The sequence below is a fragment of the Pleurodeles waltl genome, chromosome 11 (assembly GCF_031143425.1).
Source record: "Pleurodeles waltl isolate 20211129_DDA chromosome 11, aPleWal1.hap1.20221129, whole genome shotgun sequence".
NCBI lineage: Eukaryota > Metazoa > Chordata > Amphibia > Caudata > Salamandridae > Pleurodeles > Pleurodeles waltl.
Genome location: NC_090450.1, coordinates 921,778,723 through 921,795,398, shown reverse-complemented (window position 1 = coordinate 921,795,398; position 16,676 = coordinate 921,778,723). Strand labels below are relative to the sequence as shown.

Sequence of the window (16,676 nt, the reverse complement as noted above, 5' to 3'; positions counted from 1 at the left end):
CTCAGAGGAACAAGCACTGTCCTCCCAACTAAAAAGACACAGATTTGAGGAGGAATTACAAACAACAGAAGTAGATCACACGCAAAAGCGGATCTTTATCCAAAAGGGTACAGGGAAGATCAGCACTCTTCCCCCAATCAGAAGGAAAAGGAAACTTGACTTCCAGCAACAAGACAAGCAACCACAAGCAAAGGTGGTAAAGAAGGTAACTCCACCACCGTCAACTCATGTATCACCGGCACAGACTCCACCACAATCACCAGCTCAGACCACCATGAGCCAAGATGATCAGGATGCATGGGACCTCTATGACGCTCCAGTATCGGACAATAGCCCAGAGTCGTACCCAACTAAACCCTCACCACCTGAGGACAGTACAGCATATGCACAGGTGGTAGCTAGGGCAGCCGAATTTCATAATGTATCGCTACATTCGGAGCCTATCGAGGATGACTTCCTCTTTAACACCCTGTCCTCCACCCATAGCCATTATCAAAGCCTTCCTATGCTCCCGGGAATGTTAAGGCACGCTAAACAGATTTTTAAGGAGCCAGTTAAAAGCAGAGCAATAACTCCAAGGGTGGAGAAAAAATACAAGGCACCGCCCACAGACCCTGCTTTTATTACATCACAACTGACACCAGATTCAGTAGTCGTAGGAGCAGCTCGTAAAAGAGCCAACTCGCATACATCAGGCGACGCGCCACCTCCGGACAAGGAGAGCCACAAGTTTGATGCAGCTGGGAAAAGGGTTGCAGCACAAGCTGCAAATCAGTGGCGCATCGCCAACTCGCAAGCACTACTAGCGCGATACGACAGGGCCCATTGGGACGAGATGCAGCATTTCATTGAGCACCTTCCCAAAGAATTCCACAAACGAGCGCAACAAGTGGTTGAAGAGGGACAAAATATCTCCAACAACCAGATACGTTCTTCTATGGATGCAGCAGATACAGCTGCAAGAACAATAAATACTGCTGTGACGATAAGGAGGCACGCATGGCTGCGCACATCTGGCTTCAAACCTGAGATATAACAGGCAGTGCTCAATATGCCGTTTAATGAACAGCAATTGTTTGGGCCGGAAGTGGACACTGCAATTGAAAAATTAAAGTAGGACACCGACACAGCCAAAGCCATGGGCGCACTCTATTCCCCGCAGGGCAGAGGCACATTTGGCACATTTCGCAAAACAACTTTCAGAGGGGGGTTTCGAGGTCAAGCCACAGAAGCCAGCACCTCACAAACAAGACCACCTACCTACCAGGGACAATATCAAAGGGGAGGCTTTCGGGGCCAATACAGAGGGGGCCAATTCCCAAGAAACCGGGGAAAATTTCAAGGTCCCAAAACCCCTCAAAATAAACAGTGACTCACAGGTCACACAACCCCTTCACACAACACCAGTGGGGGGAAGACTAAGCCAGTTCTACAAATCTTGGGAGGAAATAACAACAGACACTTGGTTCTTAGCAATTATCCAACATGGTTATTGCATAGAATTTCTCCAACTCCCTCCAAACGTCCCACCGAAAACACACAATATGTCAAAACAGCATATAGACCTTCTAGGACTAGAAGTTCAAGCATTACTGCAAAAAGACGCAATAGAATTAGTACCAAGTCCACAAAAAAACACAGGAGTTTACTCACTGTACTTTCTAATACCAAAGAAGAACAAAACTCTGAGACCAATATTAGATCTCAGAACACTAAACACCTACATCAAATCAGACCACTTTCACATGGTCACGTTACAAGACGTTATACCACTGCTGAAACAGCAAGACTACATGACAACGTTAGATCTAAAGGACGCGTATTTCCATATACCGATACATCCCTCGCACAGGAAATACCTAAGGTTCGTATTCAAAGGAATACATTACCAATTCAAAGTGTTGCCATTCGGAATAACAACAGCGCCAAGAGTCTTTACAAAATGTCTAGCAGTAGTAGCTGCACATATCAGGAGGCAGCAAATACACGTGTTCCCGTACCTAGACGATTGGTTAATCAAGACCAACTTGCTAACAAAGTGTGCACACCACACAGATTATGTTATACAAACCCTTTACAAGCTGGGTTTCTCCATCAACTATGCAAAGTCACACCTTTTGCCGTGTCAAACACAGCAATACTTAGGAGCAACAATCAACATAACAGAAGGGATAGCCACTCCAAGTCCACAAAGAGTTCAAACTTTTTACAAGGTGATACAAGCCATGTATCCAACACAAAAGATACATGCAAAGATGGTATTAAAACTCCTAGGCATGATGTCCTCATGCATAGCCATTGTCCCAAACGCAAGATTGCACATGCGGCCCTTACAACAGTGCCTAGCATCACAATGGTCACATGCACAGGGTCAACTTCTAGATCTGGTGTTGATAGACCGCCAAACATACATCTCGCTTCTATGGTGGAACAGTACAAATTTAAACAAAGGGCGGCCTTTCCAAGACACAGTGCCACAATAAGTGATAACAACAGATGCTTCCATGACAGGGTGGGGAGCACACCTCAATCAACACAGCATCCAAGGACAATGGGACGTACATCAATGAAAGTTTCATATAAATCACCTAGAACTGTTAGCAGTATTTCTAGCATTGAAAGCATTCCAACCCATGATAACCCACAAATACATTCTTGTCAAAACAGACAACATGACAACAATGTATTATTTAAACAAACAGGGGGGGGGGGACACTCGACACAGTTGTGTCTCCTAACACAAAAAATATGGCATTAGGCAATTCACAACCACATTCGCCTAATGGCACAATTTATTCCAGGGATCCAGAACCAGCTAGCAGACAATCTCTCCCGGGATCACCAACAGGTCCACGAATGGGAAATTCGCCCCCAAATCCTGAACACTTACTTCCAAATTTGGGGAACACCTCAAATAGATCTATTTGCAACAAAAGAAAATGCAAAATGCCAAAACTTCGCATCCAGGTACCCACACCGGCAATCCCAAGGCAATGCTCTATGGATGAATTGGTCAGGGATATTTGCGTACGCTTTTCCCCCTCTCCCTCTCCTTCCATATCTAGTAAACAGATTGAGTCAAAACAAACTCAAACTCATACTAATAGCACCAACATGGGCAAGACAACCTTGGTATACGACACTACTAGACCTGTCAGTAGTGCCTCATATCAAACTACCCAACAGGCCAGATCTGTTAACACAACACAAACAACAGATCAGGCATCCAAACCCTGCATCGCTGAATCTAGCAATTTGGCTCCTGAAATCCTAGAATTTGGACACTTAGGCCTCACTCAAGAGTGTATGGAGGTCATAAAACAAGCTAGAAAACCTTCCACTAGACACTGCTATGCAAGTAAATGGAAAAGATTTGTTTGTTACTGTCATAATAATCAAATTCAACCATTGCATGCATCTCCGAAAGATGTAGTAGGATATTTACTACATTTACAGAAATCAAATCTAGCTTTCTCTTCCATAAAAATACATCTTGCAGCAATATCTGCTTACCTGCAGATTACTCATTCAACTTCCCTATTTAGAATACCTGTCATTAAAGCGTTTATGGAGGGCCTAAAGAGAATTTTACCACCAAGGACACCACCTGTCCCTTCATGGAACCTCAACATTGTCTTAACAAGGCTCATGGGTCCACCTTTCGAACCCATGCATTCTTGTGAAATACAATACTTAACGTGGAAAGTTGCATTTCTCATTGCCATTACATCTCTAAGAAGAGTAAGTGAAATACAGGCGTTTACCATACAAGAACCATTTATTCAAATACACAAAAATAAGGTCGTTCTAAGAACAAATCCAAAATTCTTACCAAAGGTTATCTCACCGTTCCACTTAAACCAAACAGTGGAATTACCAGTGTTCTTCCCACAGCCAGATTCAATAGCTGAAAGAGCACTACATACATTAGACATCAAGAGAGCGCTAAAGTACTACATTGACGGGACAAAAGAAATTAGGAAGACAAAACAACTATTTATTGCCTTCCAAAAACCTCATACAGGAAATCCAATTTCAAAACAAGGTATTGCCAGATGGATAGTAAGGTGCATCCAAACCTGCTATCTTAAAGCAAAGAGAGAACTGCCTATTACACCAAAGGCACACTCAACCAGAAAGAAAGGTGCTACTATGGCCTTTCTAGGAAATATTCCAATGAACGAAATATGTAAGGCAGCAACATGGTCTACGCCTCATACATTTACTAAACACTACTGTGTAGATGTGTTATCTGCACAACAGGCCACAGTAGGTCAAGCCGTACTAAGAACTTTATTTCAAACCACTTCCACTCCTACAGGCTGAACCACCGCTTTTGGGGAGATAACTGCTTACTAGTCTATGCACAGCATGTGTATCTGCAGCTACACATGCCACCGAACGGAAAATGTCACTTACCCAGTGTACATCTGTTCGTGGCATTAGTCGCTGCAGATTCACATGCGCCCACCCGCCTCCCCGGGAGCCTATAGCCGTTTGAAAGTAATCCTCAACATTTGTACATTTGTAAATATATTACTTTAACCTTCATTTTGTACATACTTATTCATTCCATTGCATGGGCACTATTACTAGCATACACAACTCCTACCTCACCCTCTGCGGGGAAAATAATCTAAGATGGAGTCGACGCCCATGCGCAATGGAACCAAAGTAGGAGGAGTCCCTCAGTCTCGTGACTCAAAGACTTCTTTGAAGAAAAACAACTTGTAACACTCCGAGACTATGCACAGCATGTGAATCTGCAGCGACTAATGCCACGAACAGATGTACACTGGGTAAGTGACATTTTCCTTCTCTGTCACCATGGTGACACTGGCACCTCTATCCCTCAGGCCTTCTACACTTGTCCCATTAATTAAGAGCTGCTGCCTGTATTTTTGCAAGTTAGGAGGCCAGGCAGCCAGTGTGGCTAAATCCACCCCACCCTCAGAGACTAATGTAGCTTCAGTGTGACACCTGATTTGCTCTGGGCACACTGTTGATCCCACTTGGAGACTAGCCATTCCAGTGTTAGCTGGAGTGGAGTTGGAAGTGGTACTTTTCTTGGGACAGGCCTTGTCTCCAGTTTGGTGTCCAGGCTGATTACAGCTACGACACCAGGCCTTTTTGGGATCAAAGTTTTTACCCTTGTACCCAAAATTGTTTTGTGAAGAGGCTCTGGGCCCACCCTCCTGTGCAGGTTTTTGGGGGCCTGAAGAAGACTCTTTACTATTTTTGTTTTTGGATGTCTCAACACTCTTCCCCTGGAGAGGCTTTGTGACCCCTTTCTTTTGGTCACCCCCTGTGGAAGTCTTGGTCACCCTAGTCTTGACCCAATGGTCCGCCTTCTTTCCCAATTCTTGTGGAGAAATTGGTCCTAGGTCTACCAGATGCTGATGCAGTTTATCATTGAAACAATTACTTAATAGGTGTTCTTTCACAATTACATTGTACAGCCCATCATAATTGTAAGGAAATGCCTCCTTGGCATGGTTACCCCCTGACTTTTTGCATTTGCTGATGCTATGTTTTGAATTGAAAGTGAACTGAGGCCTGCTAACCAGGCCCCAGCACCAGTGTTCTTTCCCTAACCTGTACTTTTGTTTTCACAATTGGCACACACTGGCATCCAGGTAAGTCCCTTGTAACTGGTACCCCTGGTACCAAGGGCCCTGATGCCAGGGAAGGTCTCTAAGGGCTGAAGCATATGTTATGCCACCCTGGGGACCCCTCACTCAGCACAGACACACTGCTTGCTAGCTTGTGTTTGCTAGTGGGTAGAAAACGACTAAGTCGACATGGCACTCCCCTCAGGGTGCCATGCCAAACTCACACTGCCTATGAAGTATAGTTAAGTCATCCCTCTAGCAGGCCTTACAGCCCTAAGGCAGGGTGCACTATACCATAGGTGAGGGCATAAGTGCATGAGCACTGTGCCCCTACAGTGTCTAAGCCAAACCTTAGACATTGTAAGTGCAGGGTAGCCATAAGAGTACATGGTCTGGGAGTCTGTCAAACACGAACTCCACAGCACCATAATGGCTACACTGAAAACTGGGAAGTTTGGTATCAAACTTCTCAGCACAATAAATGCACACTGATGCCAGTGTACATTTTATTGTAAAATACACCCCAGAGGGCACCTTAGAGGTGCCCCTTGAAACCTTAACCAACTACCCGTGTAGGCTGACTGGTTTAAGCAGCCTGCCACACTCGAGACATGTTGCTGGCCACATGGGGAGAGTGCCTTTGTCACTGTGGCTAGTAACAAAGCCTGCACTGGGTGGAGATGCTATCACCTCCCCCAGGCAGGAGCTGTAACACCTGGCAGTGAGCCTCAAAGGCTCACCCCCTTTGTTCCAGCACCACAGGGCATTCCAGCTAGTGGAGTTGCCCGCCCCCTCCGGCCACTGCCCCACTTTTGGCGGCAAGGCCGGAGGAGATAATGAGAAAAACAAGGAGGAGTCACTGGCCAGTCAGGACAGCCCCTAGGGCAACCTGAGCTGATGTGACTCTGACTTTTTGGAATCCTCCATCTTGCAGATGGCGGATCTCCCCAATAGGGATAGCAATGTGACCCCCTCCCCTTGGGAGGAGGCACAAAGAGGGTGTAGCCACCCTCAGGGCTAGTAGCCATTGGCTACTTCCCTCCCTGACCTAAACACACCCCTAAATTCTGTATTTAGGGGCTCCCCTGAACCTAGGAAATCAGATTCCTGCAACCTAAGAAGAAGAGGACTGCTGAGCTGAAAAACCCTGCAGAGAAGACTGAGACACCAACTGCCTTGGCCCCAGCTCTACCGGCCTGTCTCCCCCCTTCGGAAGAAAACTGCTCCAGCGACGCTTTCCCCAGGACCAGCGACCTCTGAATCCTCAGAGGGCTGCCCTGCTCTAAAAGGACCAAGAAACTCCTGAGAACAGCGGCCCTGTTCAACAAAGACTGCAACTTTGTTTCCAGAGGAGCAACTTTAAAGACCCCTGCAATTCCCGCCAGAAGCGTGAGACTTGCAACACTGCACCCGGCGACCCCGACTCGACTGGTGAAGAAATGACGCTACAGGGAGGGGCTACAGTCTTGGAGCCCAGGCGACTCCAAGACTGTGAGTAACCAAAGTTGTCCCCGCTGAGCCTCCACAGCGACGCCTGCAGAGGGAATCCCGAGGCTCCCCCTGACCGCGACTGCCTGACTCTAAGATCCCGACGCATGGAAAAGACCCTGCACCCGCAGCCCCCAGGACCGGAAGGATCGGAACTCCAGTGCAGGAGTGACCCCCAGGAGGCCCTCTCCCTTGCCCAGGTGGTGGCTACCCCGAGGAGCCCCCCCCTTGCCTGCCTGCACCGCTGAAGAGACCCCTTGGTCCCCCATTGATTCCTATTACAAACCCGACGCTTGTTTGCACACTGCACCCGGTCGCCCCCGCACTGCTGAGGGTGTACTTTCGGTGTGGACTTGTGTCCCCCCCGGTGCCCTACAAAACCTCCCCGGTCTGCCCTCCAAAGACGCGGGTACTTACCTGCTGGCAGACTGGAACCGGGGCACCCCCTTCTCCATTGAAGCCTATGTTTTGGGCACCACTTTGAACTCTGCACCTGACCGGCCCTGAGCTGCTGGTGTGGTGACTTTGGGGTTGCTCTGAACCCCCAACGGTGGGCTACCTTGGACCCCAATTTGAACCCCGTAGGTGGTTTACTTACCTGCAAGAACTAACAATAACTTACCTCCCCATGGAACTGTGAAAATTGCACTGTGTCCACTTTTAAAATAGCTATATGTGTTTTATGTAAAAAGTATATATGCTATTGTGATTATTCAAAGTTCCTAAAGTACTTACCTGCAATACCTTTCAAATGAGATATATGTAGAATTTGAACCTGTGGTTCTTAAAATAAACTAAGAAAAGATATTTTTCTATACAAAAACCTATTGGCCTGGAATTGTCTCTGAGTGTGTGTTCCTCATTTATTGCCTGGGTGTGTGTACAACAAATGTTTAACACTACTCCTTTGATAAGCCTACTGCTCGACCACACTACCACAAAATAGAGCATTAGTATTATCTCTTTTTGCCACTATCTTACCTCTAAGGGGTACCCTTGGACTCTGTGCAAACTATTCCTTACTTTGAAATAGTGCATACAGAGACAACTTCCTACACCAAACTTCCCAGTTTTCAGTGTAGCCATTATGGTGCTGTGGAATTCGTGTATGACAGACTCCCAGACCATATACTCTTATGGCTACCCTGCACTTACAATGTCTAAGGTTTTTCTTAGACACTGTAGGGGCATAGTGCTCATGCACCTATGCCCTCACCTATGATATAGTGCACCCTGCCTTAGGGCTGTAAGGCCTGCTAGAGAGGTGCCTTATCTATGTCATAGGCAGTGTGAGGTTGGCATGGCACCCCGAGGGGAGTGCCATGTTGACTTAGTCATTTTATCTCCACCAGCACACACAAGCTGGCAAGCAGTCTGTCTGTGCTGCGTGAGGGGTCCCCAGGGTGGCATAAGACATGCTGCAGCCCTTACAGACCTTCCCTGGCATCAGGGCCCTTGGTACCAGTTACAAGGGACTTACCTCGATGCCAGGGTGTGGCAATTGTGGAAACAAAAGTACAAGTTAGGGAAAGAACACTGGTGCTGGGGCCTGGTTAGCAGGCCTCAGCACACTTTCAAATCATAACTTTTATGCTTTATAGCCTCTTCATGTTTGTCTTTGAAGACCTTCTTTGATGGAGGTACATCTTTTGAATATCTTTTTGAAATCGGTAGTAGCAGCTCACCACCGCAGACAGGGTGTCCATGTTTTTCCTATATCTGGACAATTGACTCATCAAAGCTGCCACACGTCACCCTGTTGCAGTGCTGGCCTTTCCTCAACCTTGTTCTGCAGACCATTGTTTAAACAGACGCCTCAGTCACAGGGTGGGGCGCACACTTGGAGGATCTGACTATGCAGGGCCTTTGGGGCACCAAAAATCAGGGTCTCCACATCAGCTAATTGGTGTACCTGGTGTTGAAAGCCCTCCTGCTTGACCTGATAGACAAAGTTGTCCTTGTCCGGATGGACAATGACAGCCACGTACTACCTTCATATATGGGGGCGGGGATGTCTGTTATCTCAGACCACTTGGCGTTGGGCTCTCCACCACAGCACTTACTTGTTAGCAAACTACCTTACAGGAATGGACAACGATTTTGCCGATTTCCTCAGCAGTATGCTGCAACATGTCCAGGAGTAGGAGCTCCACCCGCAAGTCATCCTTCATTACTTCCGCAAATGGGGATTCCCGCAAAAATATCTGTTTGCAAACGCCAAATGCCCAAACTTCATTTCAAGGTTTCCACACTCGCAGCAGTGCACTATGGATGAATTGGTGAGAGATCTTAGCCTTCGCTTTTCTTCCTAACCCTCTTCTTTCATTTGTGGTTCACGCTCAAATGCTGTCAGAAACAGGAACCGTATGAGTTAGACAGCTAGACAATGTTTTTATACAATGTGCCCTTTTCAGCTTAACTGAATACAGTGCCTGACAGGACAGCCATCATGATCCACTTAAAGCTTCACCTCTTATGAGAAATGGCCACTCCGTACACTGTACAATAGTTATAACTAGTATATTACATGCTAAACTTCTCTCCATGTATATAACAGTGTAGTTATGGTTAGCTCAGGCTTTCACTAAGAAAGGCAGTTGTTTGTTTTTGTAATACATTTGGTGCCATTTGATTAATCTGCATGATTCCCAAAAAATCATCTTTGGGTTCTTCAAGGAAAGTTTTGTGCAGATCAGTTAAGCAGAGAGCAAGAAAAAGGGTGGTTCCAGAAGTGCCATTTTGTTTTTTAATTCCCTTAAGAGTCTTTTCTCATTGATATAGGGGAAAAATATAAATTTTGCCCATTGGGAGAAATGTACTCAAGGAAGTGTCTTTGCTTCATTTAATGTAAGTCCGTAATGTAGATTTCAAGAAATGAATGCTTGAAAAGTTGCTCAGGTTGGGCATTACAAGTTGAGGTTTTATAGATATCAGGATCATTAATTTGCAGATCCTCTGCGGTTTTGTTGATCCAATTCAAAAGCAAGGCATACCATTTTACCAAGGAGTTTTTTTCTCCTGTCATCCATTGGTTATTTAAAAATCCAGCTGTGGGTTTGCAAATCCATAAAAGGGCTTTAAGCTTTTACTTAGGGCGGACCTAAAAAACGGTGATATTTCGCAGAGTTCCGCCTACAGGTGGAAATAGGAACATCACGCTGTGATTTAGCGCCAGCTCATTCCGTGCTTTAAAAAAACAGAAGGTGCAACTACTCTAGATGATTTTGCTACAGCCCATGTAGATTTTTCACACAAGTGGCAGCCTTCTTGCCACAAACTGTCCCGACCACCTACATTAGAAACATCTAGGCAGATGTCTTCCTAGTGCCTAGAAATCGTGCTAGGGGATGCCAAATCTTGGTTGCAGTCACCATCCTACCATCTTGGAGCTGTGCGTGAGAAGAAAAGAAATCGGCCATGCAGATATTGACAGAATTTGGCTGGAACTCCACTTTACAAGAGTAATGCAGAATCACCAAAATTCCAACGGCGGAAGAGAATATTTTGCCCGCCCCTACTAAGAAGCCTCCTGAAGGTATGAGAGCCTATTCCATTAGGGCTCAGGCTGTTACTGCTGCATGGGCACAACGAGTACTTGTCCAGGTCATCAGCCACGCTGCCACGCGATTGTCTGTGAAAGCGTTCAGGAAGTACTACTGACTTGATAGGTCTGGAGGAAAGGGTACTTTGCCCACTAGTTTCTTTTAGGTATGTATCCACTCCACAGAGACTACACCGTGGGAAGGTACTCAATTTGGTATCTATTCTAAGGAAAGGAATCTGTTATAAGAAGTATCCTTCAGAAGGGCAGGTTACTTAGTTCGGTAACACAAGGTTCGATGGCATGTGTAGCTGCAGATACACATGTTTCTAGTAGGTTTTTAACATTTAAAAAGATCCAAAGTTAGTACCAAACACACTGCAACCACCAATTGTTCTCAATCCCTCTCTGAAGGCGCAGAAGGAGAAAAATACATAGTGACATCTGTGCATAGGGGGTGTTCTTATCTGCGGCTCCTCTGCATCAGTTCTTGGGCCACTTGAAACCAATGTGGAGCCGAATGATGCAATCTAGCGGGATGTGAGCACCGGTAAAAAAAAAAAAATCTGGATCCAGGCTGACTCATGAGGAATATTCCAAGGGGAGAAGACTGCCTTTAAATAGAGTGTCCACCAGAAAGAACATCAATGAAGGTAAGTAACTTGTTCTTTCCTCCTCCCTTAAATGCATTATATGCATGCACCGTTTCGCTTGAGTGCCTTGAGCTTTGTATGCTGCGAGAAAATTTGGAATGGTGTGATTACATACAGATAAGATTTGGTTTATTTGTAACTTCTGTGTCCAGATTGCAGGGAACTTAGTGCTTTTGTGTTCCTTTAGTGATCAGATTTGTGTAGTGATATGACTGCTGTGCAAGACTGGGCTTGGAAAATATTTTTCATTACAAGTCTCCAGTCACAACACTTTTTGTGTTTATTTTAGTTGGTATATTTTTCTTACATGATTTAGAATTTCAGACTGTTCATATATAGTTTCTACAACAAACTAGAAATCGTTGATTGAATTGTGCTCAGTGCACTGCATATTTGCACCTGTTTCCAAAGCCATAAGTGTAGGTTTTCATTGTTGTTTTAACCATGATGTTTTGTGACTAGAGGTTTTATCTGAATAAATTGTTTTGAAATGTAATGTTTGTTTTATTTCATTAAAACAGCAGGATAACAAAAATCAATCTGCAGAGTTATGGGAGAAGCTTAATTTTGGAAACAAGGACCAAAATGTTAAATTCAGAAAGTTGATGGGCATTAAGGTAAATCCAATCTTAACTGTGCTTATGTATTTTCCTGCATGAGACTTGCAATTTATAATTTGAAGGAAATTGGACTCCACCCTGTTGTATGGATATACCAATTATATTTAATGGCCTTAGATTTTAATAAGCACTGGGTCACAGTTGTTTAGATGAAAGGACCTTAATTTTCTGTGAAAAAAGACATGAATACCTCGTCATCTCTGGTTGTAGGGCGGGGTAATTTTTGGAATTCTTGCACCAGAGGCTTCCACCAGTTTGCGTAATGGTGAGGGGGGACTGCCATGTTGCCCCCATTGCTATCATTGATCCCACCAGATAGGACTCTAGGCGCAAATAAGCACAGACTCTCACACTTCCAATGGTATTCATTTCCCCACCAGTCTCTATTTTTAAGCAGCATTGCAAAAGGTCCACTGGCCAGCATACCAAAACTGCCACAGCAGTCTTTCTGCGCCTCCACTACTGGGGATAAAGGGGGGGGGGGGGGGGGGTGAGGAGGGTCAGGGTTACTAAACACCTGGAGATATGGTCAAAAAAGGTTGGCTTGCCCAGGCATCCAACTTGCTCCCACCCCAGAATGGGTATCTATGGTAATCGGGGGTGGGAGTGTACCTTCAATCTTCTCCCCCAGAGGAACAGAAAGCTCACTACACCCAGGAGAAAGAATGGAGTGGGTGCAGTCGTACCTCCACCGGAAAGCCCCAACAGGCTGTGTGCCTCTCACGACCCCTAAGGGAAGATTTTGTGATTTGCACTTAGAGCCCATGACCTGAAATCTGCACCTCTGAACCAGGTTCAGAACTAAAGTATTGTAAAATCTTTTTTTCTTACAGATGATTTTAAGCACACCTTTTGAGTCCTTCCAGGCATCATATTGTATCTGAAAAATGTTCCTGCAATAGCTTCTGCACATAACAGGTGGTACCATTGTATTCAGTGCAGCTCTGTCCCACCATGGGAAGTGAGAACATGGATACGCATAGGGTTGCTAGTCGTGCTTTCTCGTGTGAATTCCTCCTTTTCTAAGCTGTTCGATGCAGATCCTGTGCTCTGCTCACAATTTTGTTAGTGCTTATTTACCAATTTCACTAAACAATTTTCTTGACTGTGTTCTGGGATGCCTCCTCCAAATTGTTTGGGTTTAAGCGTTGCTGCAACTCTAGGAAACAGATGGTCATGGACCATCACAATGTATACCTTTAGTACCTTGGCTCAGAACAAGACTTGACAGCCTATGACGAATGCTTCTTGATGCACCTGAAGGCCATCAAGGAGCATGAAGTCAAGCTCTACGTTCCCAATCGTAGACATCAGCGTTAATCCTGTTTGAGGTTTCTAGACCGTCCCTGGTAGCCATCCTCTGAGTACAAGACAAAGTTGAATGGTAGGTCTTTTGACACCAGTGCTTGACTGGGATCAAATGTAAAAATGAAGCCAATGTGCCTTGAATTTTTCATGCCACCATCAACTCAGCAGCAAATTGAGGCCTTTAGTCAGGAAATACTGCACTACTTCTGGACAGTTCGAGTGTCTTAGTGTGCCTTTAGGCCCCTTGGGCCTGTTGGAACCTTCAGTTAGACTTCCAGCAGTCCATCTGTGGTGTCAGCTGACCCAGATAGGCCTCCACCTGCCCCAGAACTAGCACCAAGCTGTGCCTCAATGCCTTTGCTGCAGGCCCCGTTGGTGATGTCCACCTCCGTTCTAAAGGCACCAGTTCCAGACAATTCTAGTGTTGGATCTAGAACCAGCTCCAGCCAGATTGTATCCTCTCTCACTGGGAGATTACCAGAGCACAGCATGTAACCTTGGATGATTTCCTTCTACTGTTTCATTGCTGAGAGACACAAAGTTTTTTTCTTTTGACTCGATGCAGCTATGGGTTTGAACAAAATCCCCATAACAAAGGTGATTACAAGGAGACAAAAAAATTAAACCCTACTCCGTTTATACTGATTTTCGTATTGACCTCCAAAAGAATAATTGTTGAAGCACTTCACCTGAAACTGAGTTGGACTCCCTATAGAGGACACCATCATACAGAGGACTGTGTCTCTCTTGGAGTGATTGTCTGCCAGACCCCGGGTCTTGGATTTACTATTGTCCATGGTTGAAACCAAGGCAAACTTACTAATGGAAATTTTATTGTCAGGGCCATCAGTTACAGAGCCTTACTACTGTGTAATGAGGCCGTAACTGAGGCCCTTATGAATACCTGGTCCAAACAGTATTCAGTGCAACTTGTGAGCCTCCTTGTGGACCCATCTGTACTAACTTAAGAGCCAACTTGTCATCAGTGTTCAGATCCATGTTATCCATTTTTTTTTTATTGGGGGGGGGTGTTTCTGACAAAAGAAAAGTATATCTCATCCTACACATGGTGGGGGGGGGGGGGTGTTTCTGACAAAAGAAAAGTATATCTCATCCTACACATGAAGTGGACTGTTCCAAATTGTCAGTCTGCTAAGATTAATAAGCATTTGGCAGACCATGGGTACAAATAGCTGGCCAGCCCTTGTATAATTAGTATGAGTTCGTACAATTGAGTGATGTCATGGTACCAGTTGATAAAAACCTGCTGCTTGTCTTCAATTCTGTACTTAACCTCTACTTTGATTTGTAATATTGAGATTACTTTATCATTCAAGGTTTCAGATACTCGTTTGTTTTTCTGTGATTTTCAGCAAGAAGAGGAAGCCGGCACAAGTAAACTTGATCAGGAGAGTTTTAAGACTCTGAAACAGCAAGAGGAGATGTTCCGAAATTTGGATGCACAGTACGAAATGGCACGTTCACAGACGCACACTCAAAGAGGAATGGGCTTGGGTTTTACATCTTCAATGCGAGGCATGGATGCAGTTTGAAAGACAGAACATGGCTTAGTCTTGGATGGTTTCAGACTGTCATTAGAAAATGTTCCCGTAACCAAATGGCTTGCATTCTAGCTTGCATGGATGTGCATTGACTTTATTTATTGAGAGGAGAAAGTTTTCTTTTGTAAATATCAGATCCGTAATACTGGTGTTAGTGTTGTAATCAAGTTCTGCCCACATTTATTCAACTTGATAACTATGAAAAGATGGCATATTTTTAGTTAAAAGGTTAAACTTTGGTCATGAAAAATAGGCAAGATCTATTTCATAGAAATTCAGTGTCCTGTCTTGTGTACTTTTGTACTTACTGCTGTACAGTTACTCTCATCTCTTAAAACATGAAAGGCATATTGTGAAATAACTTAAACTGATATGGGTCACTTATTTCAGCACACACAGACCTGGATGTTAATAAAACATGTTTTTCTGTAATTCTTTGTTATGGAATCATTTCAAATGTAAACACTATATTGTAACCTTCATTAAAGGTTCAACAATGTCTGAATCGGGGGCTGCTCCTCCATTAGGGCAGAGGAGCGTCACCCCCTGCCAGCAGCAGAAGCTGCAATCTTTTTTCCACGAAGGATTATTAAACTAGGTTTATTATCCCTTTGTGGTGAAAGGGGACGGGCATTGGGATGACAGCCATGGAGGGTAATGCACAGAGCACTCCCCTCAGAGAGCGCATGTATGTTTGGCTGCCTGTCTTGGACCGGCCAAACACACATGCGCAGTGTGCTTTCGCCAGCCCGGCAACACAGAGCCTGCAGAGGCTCCCAGTGTGCCTGGGAGCGCCCTGGCTGGGCGGTCCCAGCCAATCCTGAGTCTGCTTTGAGCAGGGTCATAATTAGCGCAGGGCAGGCTTGGTGCCTGTGCCAGCAGCTGGAGCGATGAGGGACAGAGAAGCGGCGTCTATGGAGAAAGTAAGGGTTTTTTTTGTCTTTTTTTTTTCCTTTTAAAAAAAAAATAAAATGTTCCACAACCCCTCCCCACCAACTGAGCTGCCATTGGTATGAATGTGTAAACATTCAACCAAGTACTTTGGTATAAAGCTGTTCAGTTTTGCAGCTTGAATCCTTTTCTGGATTCACATGCTGTCCATTGTTTCACCTCTAGTGGTTAGGTCAAGAAAGTTGTGTTCTAGTTTTCCCTCCCTCACCCTGCCTTTTGGGGTGTTGTTGACCACCATTTGGTGCATAGTCCATTCTCTGTGTGATGTCGGATGGCACCCCTAAAGGTCCTGTGCATGGCCTCCATCTTCAGATTGTCATTGGGTCTGGATGCACAACAGAGCAGCTACGAAAACTTTTCAAAAAATAACTTTTTCAAAGGATTTTTCAAAAAAGGAAAGGAAATTCAAAAGACTACATCAAAGGCGATGACACCAGCAAGAGGAGAGTCCTCGCGGCACCCCACTGAGGGACACCACCGGGAAACGAGCCTCATGCCCCATCGGGCGGAACTCCACAGGAAGGCACCAGTGCACCCCTGTAAAGAAATGGCTCCCTGTTGCAGTTACCCCCCATTTTTTGCCTGATACTGATGCTGACTTGACTGAGAAGTGTGCTGGGACCCTGCTAACCAGGCCCCAGCACCAGTGTTCTTTCACCTAAAATGTACCATTGTTTCCACAATTGGCACAACCCTGGCACCTAGGTAAGTCCCTTGTAACTGGTACCCCTGGTACCAAGGGCCCTGATGCCAGGGAAGGTCTCTAAGGGCTGCAGCATGTCTTATGCCACCCTAGGGACCCCTCACTCAGCACAGACACACTGCTTGCCAGCTTGTGTGTACTGGTGGGAGAAAATGACTAAGTCGACATGGCACTCCCCTCAGGGTGCCATGCCAACCTCACACTGCCTGTGGCATAGGTAACTCACCCCTCTAGCAGG

The 16,676-nt window shown here is 45.4% G+C and overlaps 1 protein-coding gene across 1 annotated transcript in view; it reads left to right on the top strand.

Moving 5' to 3' along the window:
- Nucleotides 1-15,216, top strand: part of RSRC2 (arginine and serine rich coiled-coil 2) — a 238,343-nt gene extending 223,127 nt beyond the window's left edge. The window contains exons 9-10 of the mRNA XM_069214956.1: nucleotides 11,816-11,911; nucleotides 14,596-15,216. Coding sequence (XP_069071057.1) covers nucleotides 11,816-11,911; nucleotides 14,596-14,775 — 276 coding nt within the window. The 3' untranslated portion in view covers nucleotides 14,776-15,216. The remainder of the gene's footprint in view (nucleotides 1-11,815; nucleotides 11,912-14,595) is intronic.
- The last annotated feature ends 1,460 nt before the right edge of the window (nucleotides 15,217-16,676 follow it).